The sequence below is a fragment of the Rhagoletis pomonella genome, unplaced genomic scaffold (assembly GCF_013731165.1).
Source record: "Rhagoletis pomonella isolate Grant_MI unplaced genomic scaffold, Rhpom_1.0 Rhpom_scaffold_00004, whole genome shotgun sequence".
Lineage (NCBI taxonomy): Eukaryota > Metazoa > Arthropoda > Insecta > Diptera > Tephritidae > Rhagoletis > Rhagoletis pomonella.
The window spans coordinates 61,160,663-61,168,975 of NW_023458558.1; the positions used below are offsets into that span (position 1 = coordinate 61,160,663).

General features: G+C 38.2%; 1 protein-coding gene across 1 annotated transcript in view; it reads left to right on the forward strand.

Annotated features, from left to right (window-relative positions):
• The window catches only part of LOC118738281, a 44,427-nt gene extending 39,095 nt beyond the window's left edge, over nucleotides 1-5,332 (forward strand). The window contains exon 2 of the mRNA XM_036469206.1: nucleotides 4,240-5,332. Within this exon, the coding sequence (XP_036325099.1) occupies nucleotides 4,240-5,229 (990 nt within the window). The 3' untranslated portion in view covers nucleotides 5,230-5,332. The remainder of the gene's footprint in view (nucleotides 1-4,239) is intronic.
• Nucleotides 5,333-8,313: the final 2,981 nt, after the last annotated feature.

The window sequence follows — 8,313 nt, forward strand, 5'->3', positions numbered from 1 at the left end:
TTTCTACTACCATTTTCGAAACAAGGGATTGCATTCTTGCCCTTTCTTTGTCCTCCGTAAATGCAACCTTTTGTAAGGGAGTGTCAAACCGCAGCTGTCAATAATTATCTAACCTTGTATTATTGAATCATGTCTATATCGTTGAAAGCACGATGCAGAAAATGAAGGCGGCGCCATTCGCGGACCGTTACCGCTCTCTTCGTCGATTTGACAGCATCCACTCATTCGCTGATGTCGCACAATACTTTTGTTTACATTTACTGTATCCAACTTGGTGCTTTTCGCACCTAATTTAGTGGGTATTCAAACCGCCAAAATTGTTGAGTTTAGTGTTTGGTGCGTTTTTGGTGCTTTTGTTTTTAGTTTGAAGACACCAAATTTGTAAACCTTAAAAAACTGTAAGCAAAATTTATAGCAATCATAAGTGGGGTTAGCAACTTTACAAAAATTTAGACAAAATCTTGGCATAGTCACAATCATAAGCGACAACAAAATATGTGGCAGCACCTTCAATCATGCCAGAAGAAATCGACCGTCGTGCAAGAAACATTGATTTTTATAAATTTGAATATGTATGCATATAAAGTCCAATAAGTACACCAATCAAAATTTGATGCTTTTTCAAATTCAAAACTTGGCAATACTGCCTTTTGTTCGATGCCTGCTTTTTTTCTTTTCGAGTTCGTCTTGCTCTCTCATTCTGGTATTTGATCAATCGTAACCACTTTTTAGGCTTGCACAAGATTATTTATAGAATAAGAAATCGTGTAAAACTCTTCGTCAATGTGAAAAATTAAAACAATGGGTATGTAGATACTATGAATGTATGTCAAATCGCACTTTCTGATACTACTTTTTTCTATTTCCGCGGTGCACGTATGTATGTAGGAAATTTCACTTTCAACCGTGTAACCAGACATTTATATGCGCATAAAAATATTAATGACTTGAAAGATCAAAATTAAAAAGTTATAATAAAAAATAAAAAATTAAAAGTTTACTTCTCCAATCGCCCTCGCTTGACTTGAATCGTGCTAGCGTAGCAGTCAATGGCACTGTGAATATTCTTCGAAATTATAGAGAAAATGCTGACACTGCTGGAATGTGATATTGTCCTTCCTCGGAGAGCGAATAGACAACACTTTCGGGCTAATTATAATAACGCTGAAGATTATTATCGAAAGGCAATATTTATACCGCTATTGTATAATATTTTGCTCTATCTCCGAGAAAGATTGCCGGAAGAGTCATTAAACATTTTTGATTTGAACTTATTACTTCCATCTAAAAGTGGGGAATATAATACGCCTGACGAAAAAAATAATGCTATCGAATAGCTTGGAAAACGATACGAACTTTTCTTAGAAAAAGACGGTATCAGGTTGGAAGCAGAGTATAAAGTGTGGTTGGAACGATGAATAAATAAGGAAAGCGAAAAGCCATTCCCAAAATCAGCAGCAGAAGTTCTTGGTAAATGCGATGAATATGCTTGTCCATTAAATAACAAACTTCCCCGCATTCTGGTCACACTTCCAGCTAGTAACGCTACTTCCGAAAGAAGTTTTTCAACCCTTCGCCGGTTAAAAACATGGTTGCGTAGTACCATGAATGAAGAATGACTGATAGGTATAGCACTTTTACACCGTACACTTAGATATTGAAATTGACACTGAAAGGATATTAGAAAGATTCGCAGAAGGAAAGCGCAAAATTGAATTTGCAATTTAAATTATTACAATAAAAATTCTGAATAAGTTGTTAAGTTACTTAATTACTTCTTAAAATCTTAAAAATTAATTTCAACGGAATCGTAGTAATGAGATTTTTCAACTTGTATAACTGGACCAAAACTATTCCGATTTAGACTTGTGAGGTATCATTGGAAAAGTATTTTCCCACCCTTTCTATTTCTTTCCAAATAAATGGATTCAAAGTATGAAAGAGAAAGGTAGGATGAACGAGCGTCATTCCAAATTGAATTAAGTAAGATGTGTTTGTATTAAAAAAAAAAAAAATGGCACGTGAATGAGTTTCGTTTGCACTGAAGTAAAAATAGGGCGAAAATACCTTTCTACTGATACCTAACAAGTCTAAATCGGAATAGCTTTGGCCAGTTATTGAAGTTTTTCTTAAACCAATCTTTCAAAAAAGTTAAAAAAACATATTTTGCATATTTTTATGCAGATTTTTTATGCTTAAAATGTTTTGTCATCTGAGGGGATTTTTTTAAAAAAGGTTTTTAAGAAACTATTTTTAGTCATAAAAAAACTTTATTAGTGGAGGTGTTTTCAAATCAGTCCAGTACACGTAAATCCTTATATTTTACCGAAATGTTTGGGTGGACGTCTTTAAATATAATAAATTTTGCAATCCCGGAACCGTAGGGTTTAAAAAAAAAATTTAACAAACTTTCGTACAAATTCAATGGGCTACAAAGCTGCATGCTCAGAATCTAATTAAAAACTCGCAATTTTTTCGAAAATTCGTACATTTGTACAGATTTGTGCATTTTGATATTGGGCTAATGGATAATTGTCCCAATATTTTTTTATTTTGTAGTCAAAAGCTTGATACAACACAGTAATCTTGTGTTAAAAAATTTCAACAAATTATTTTTCCTTACTGGGATAAAGAAAAATATTTGGGTATTCACACAATTGGGATACGATTTCCCACCAAATTTCGGAAAATTCCCAATCGTGTGACACTGCCTTTAAACTTGTATTTATAAATAACAAAAAAACTAGAGAGGGCCAGGGTTCCTATTCCACTGCAGGTAACATGCAAATTAAATTTTTTTTTTTGGTTTTTATCTTGATTATTTACTTCACGGATGCTTTTTAAAAATGAACCATTATACAGTACATTCGTTAGCGTTTATAGTAAGATCAATTACGTTTCTGATTGATTTTAATATTTTTTTCCTCAGTGTATGGGAAAATTAAAGGCTCGGCGCGGAACCTGTCACAATTGTCCTAGAGAGGGGAGATTCAGGATTTTCTTTTTGACGGGGTCTAGTATACATACATACATATATACATATATATATATATACATACGTACGTGCTGAAACCGTTTCGGTATTTAAAATTTGCATTAAGTTGATACAAATTTAAGGTTATTTTACTTAAAGGGCACGCAAATGTATTTTACAAATGAAACAAAGAAAAAAAAGAATGTACCCAACCGTCAATATCCACTCAGCAAGGTATCGCCCAAAATGACTTAATTAAATTATATCCATGTATTCGGTACTTCAACAAGTCACAAAAATAACAACTGAAGCAAACAAAAAACAAAAGCAAATAAAATATTGTAGGAAATTCAGAAGATATCATATATCTATTTAGCTTATTGTTTTACCAATACACTGCATGTTTCTAGGCGACCAGCACCTGCCTGCCATTCAATCTAGCCCATACTCGTTTGTGTGTGTGCGTAGTTTGTTGTCCATCAACCCCAAACCATTTTCTAATGTTTACAGTTCCCGTGATTAAATTTTTTTCCACATCAATTCGATACTTTCTTTTGCCAACAAGTAGGGCACCAAAGAGCTGCTATAACTTTTTTCCTCTGTTCTTTATTTGTATTTACCTTCGCAGTATCAAATGTCTGTTTCACTGTAAAAATTGCAAAGGTGCGCTTTGAGGGAAATTGTGAAAATTTCATTGTTGAGGCCGTTGTAGCGAAAGGAAGTGATTCTTTATTTACCATTGATGGCTTATGCAAATTCGCTTTAGTAAGTGGAGTCATGGCTTAGAAATGCTAAGCATATTTGTAATTTGAGAATGCGGATTCATGTATGAGAAATACATATGTATGAATGTATGTATGTATGTTCGTCGATACATGTCCATTCAAATGGTGATAGAAATTTTGGATTAATAAATGCTAGATGGAATTTTTACATCAAAGACGCAATTATGTGCATAGCACAAAATAGTCAGTTTTGTTGGAAAGTACTTACTAAGTATTGGGCTACAAGGTAATCATATAAATGAATTAACAAATTAAAATACTCGTCTCGTGAATCGGTTTTCCGGGAATAAGTATGTGGCGCCTAACACTGTGGCGCAAAGAGATCAAATCTGGTCGCGGGGCAATGGGCCTGTAGACATACCCTTACATCACCAAAACCACATCACTGCTCGATAATTAATTTAACGAAATCTTTATTTCACGCGTTGTAAACTATACCCTTATTTACCCATTTGCTTTTATTTTATTTACTAATTCGTTCTTTTTAATTTTGTTTCCCCCACAGGCTCCAAGCGCGCCCGCCTTTCCAACGAAACTGATCAAGATACCGGTTCCGAATCCTCGCCCAGCAGCCCCCGCATGAAGGGTCGCAACTACAATGACTCTGGCAATCATTCACCTACACGCACTGGTCCACCCAGCTCACCCGAGTCCGATTTGGATGTCGACTCTGCGCCTGATGAAGCAACTCCGGAAAATCTTAGCTTGAAAAAAGAGGACTCCAATTCGCCGCCAAACACGCCCGCTGACAACTTACATTTGCTACGCACCTTCAACAATGGCGCCGCGCAAGGTTTTATCCCATATCATCACTCGCAGTTCCTTGCCGCTGCCATGCCTGCTGCAGCTGCCGCCGCGGCCGTGGGAGTACATCCACACAATCAGCATTCACCACATGCGCAACACCACCACCACCATCAACATCATGCACAGCATCAGCAGCAGCAACAGCAACAACAACAGCAGCATGCACTGCCGCTAGCTATGGCCCAGCAGCAAATGCAGGCGGGACAGCCGCAACAACGCTCACCCGTCGACGTGCTGTTGCGCGTTTTTCCCAATAGACGTCGCAGCGATGTTGAGCAGCTGCTAGCGCGTTATCGTGGCGACGTACTGCAGGCTATGGAAGCAATGCTCTCCGGCGAAGATATGACGCAGGCACTAGCCTCGGCGGCAGTTGCTGCAGCTGCCGCGTCGGCCGCAGCATCGCCACCCAATGTGCCGCCTTCACCGCCATTTCCGCTCAAGTCAGCATTCTCACCGCTGGTACCACCCGCCGCAGTGTTTGGTTCGCCGACGCACCGTTACCCGCCGTTCATGCAGGCGCACGCGAAACGTTTCTTAGCCGGCCCCTACGCAGGTGCTGCTTACCTGCCAGGTGTGCTGCCGCCGGATGTGGTCGATCAAGCAGAGTCAAATGGTGGCACTTCGATGGATCGCAATAGCAATGCCGGCGATTCGCAAGATTGAAAAAGTTGCTTGGCAGAGAGTCATTTGAGCATGTTCAGGCCGTATGTGTAGCGCACATAAAAATCCACAAAATTTAAAAGTGCATATTAATTAATTGTACATACATTTTTCTGTAAATACCAAAATACAATGTTGAGAGAGGAAATAAAAAAATAAAAATTAATATCAAACTAGGGAACAACCAACAAATAAATATGCATTTTAGCCAGTGTTAACAAATAATTAATGTATTTTATTCAAATATGTCTTGAAACGAATAATGTTTAGAGTTTAGTTCTGTTTAAAATTTTAATTGATTTTCAGTTGTAGAAAAACTTATATCTAGCTCTAGTTAACCAATAACTAAATACTTACAGTACTTAAAAAATAGAATTACGTATGAGTTCTAGACAAAAGGAAATCAATAATCAACACAAAAACTATATAATAAAATTTTTGAATAAATTTAAATGAAGTGAATATGTATTAAAAATATAAAATTGTAGTTTCTAATTTTAAGAACAATTATGTATTATCTATTGTAAAACTAAAAATACTGTGTTAAAGCGTATAAAACAATAAAAATTCCAATATGCAAACTAAGAGTTTACCTCTATGGTTTATTCTTTAAAGCTTCTCATAAAAATCCACTTTGTTTACCTCCAGAGGCATTTGCTTTGCAGAGCAAACGTTGCGCTTTTTGGGGCGGATGATGTCGATGGCTTGGGCTGGCTTGGACATACGCCAAATAACAGACAATTTGTTTGTAAAAATGCTTTCGTGCTAGAAATTCACTCGGAGGTTTTCGAATGTTTCAAACTAGCTAGCGAGGAGCGACCGGGCTCCGTGTTTTTTATATTGTTCAGATCAGGAAACATAATTATTGGATTCTACCATGTAGCGGCTGGAAAGACAATTCAATTCGCAAGAATGTAGAAACAAGGTTAGAAAATAAAAATAGAGTGAACTGCCAATTTGAAGGATCTTCTGCTTTCCAATTTCAATTCATTTGCTAAAGAGTTTCACAATTTTACAGCTCTAACAAAAAACATCCTTGACGTGGTTGAATATTTGGACTGTGGTACAATGAGGTTACATGTGCGACTAGACTGTGCAAACGTTAGTTTCGAGTAAAGCCATCTATTCCAGCTATTTCCAATTGGCCCATAATTTTTTAGCTCGGTGTTCTTTTTTGAATGAATTTAAACAGTAAGTGAAAAAATATTTTCCTATAAGACATTTTAATAATAATAACACAGGTTTACAAAAAAAAAAACTGTATGCATATTAAACCAAACCTATATATCCCTATGTTACTCGACATGCTGAATACGAATCCGAGGTCCGTTAGCCTCCATCACGTCAGGTTCGTGGTCATTTGAAGGTCAAGTAGGGAAAAATTCATTGAATAAACCTGAAAATTCAACAAAACTCATCGGAGTTTGAACTTGGGATGACCTTGGCATAACAAAAACATTTTTTTTTTAATTTTTATTGAATAAATTGTATGTCCTATTTGACCTTCAAATGACCTCGAAGATGATATTATGGAGGTTAACGGACCCCGGATTCGGGTTCAGCGAATGTTAGACCTTATGTATATGAATTTTCAGGTTTATTCAATGAATTTTTCCGTACTTGACCTTCAACTGACCACGAACCTGACGTGGTGGAGACTAACGGACTTCGGACTCGCATTCAGCGTGTCGAATAACATAGGGATATATAGCTTTGGTTTAATATGCATAAGTTTTTTATTTTTTGTAAGCCTGTGTAATAGATTGGCGCTTACACGTATGTTAGTGTCTGGCCGAGCTTCGACCGCTATGGGGCAGCTGCCCACTTCTTCTTCTTCTTTCCAACACAGAGGAGGCCTTCCTCTTCCTCTGATAACAACATCGCAGCCCGCGTGGAATACATTCAGAGCAGGAGCGTGTCTGTCAATTTGAGCCGCTGAATTTTAATTCCCTGCACTATGTCTATATCTTCGTTAAGCTCATACAGCTCATCGTTAAATCGCCTGCGGTATTCGCTATCGCCAACGCGTAAAAGCGCAGTAGTCAACGACGTAGCGTAAACGTATGTTGACGTACGTAGCAGCATATAAAATTTACTGTTGAAAGAGAGAGAGAGAAACAACGGCAACGTCACCGCCATGCGGTGGTGAGTTTTCGTTAACACGCGAATCCCATAAGGTAGATCGTGTCTGCGTCAACCTACGTCTACGTTACGTCGTTGACTATTTGCGCTTTAAAGCTCCGACATTCTTTCGCAGAATCTCTCTCCAAGAGCCGTTTCATCAGATGTTTTCATTGTCCATGCCTCCGCGCTATACAACAGCACAGGCATGATGAGTGACTTATAGAGTGTGATCTTTGTACGACAAGAGAAGACTTTACTTCTCAATTGCCTACTCAGCCCAAAGTAGCACTTGTTGGCAAGAGTGGTTTTTTCTTTGGATTTCAAGGCTGACATTATTATTGGTGTTAATGCTGGTTCCCAAGTAAACGAAATTCTCTACTTTCTCGAAATTGTAACTGTCAACAGTGACGTGGGTGCCAATGCGCGAATGCGCTGACTGTTTGTTTGATGAGAGGGGATACTTCGTTGTGTCCTCGTTCACGATCAGGCCCATTCGCTTTGCTTCTCTATCTAATCCCGAGAAGGCAGAACAGACGTAGCCCTTGTTTTTACCGATAATATCGATGTCGTTGGCATATGACAGCAATTGTATGCTCTTGCGCCTGATCGGTTCTGTTCTGCTGCTCTTCTTATATTCTCCAATATTGGATTAAAGAAATCTTGCATGGTATCAAACAGCACGGAGAGGTCCTTCCCAATTCTGTCAGAGCAGATGGTATTGCTCAACGTCATTTTACACAGCCGTATTAGTTCCGCGGGACACCAAATTCAGACATCGCGGCATAAAGACAACTTCTTTTCGTACTGTCGCCAGCGGCTTAGAAATGGACAAATAGATGGTGTGAGTCGATCCTATTGTCGCGGGCCTTTTCAAAGATTTGGCGTATTGTGAATACCTGGTCTATGGTGGATTCGCCAGGTCTAAAGCCACACTGATAAGGTCCAAACAGCTCGTTGAAGATG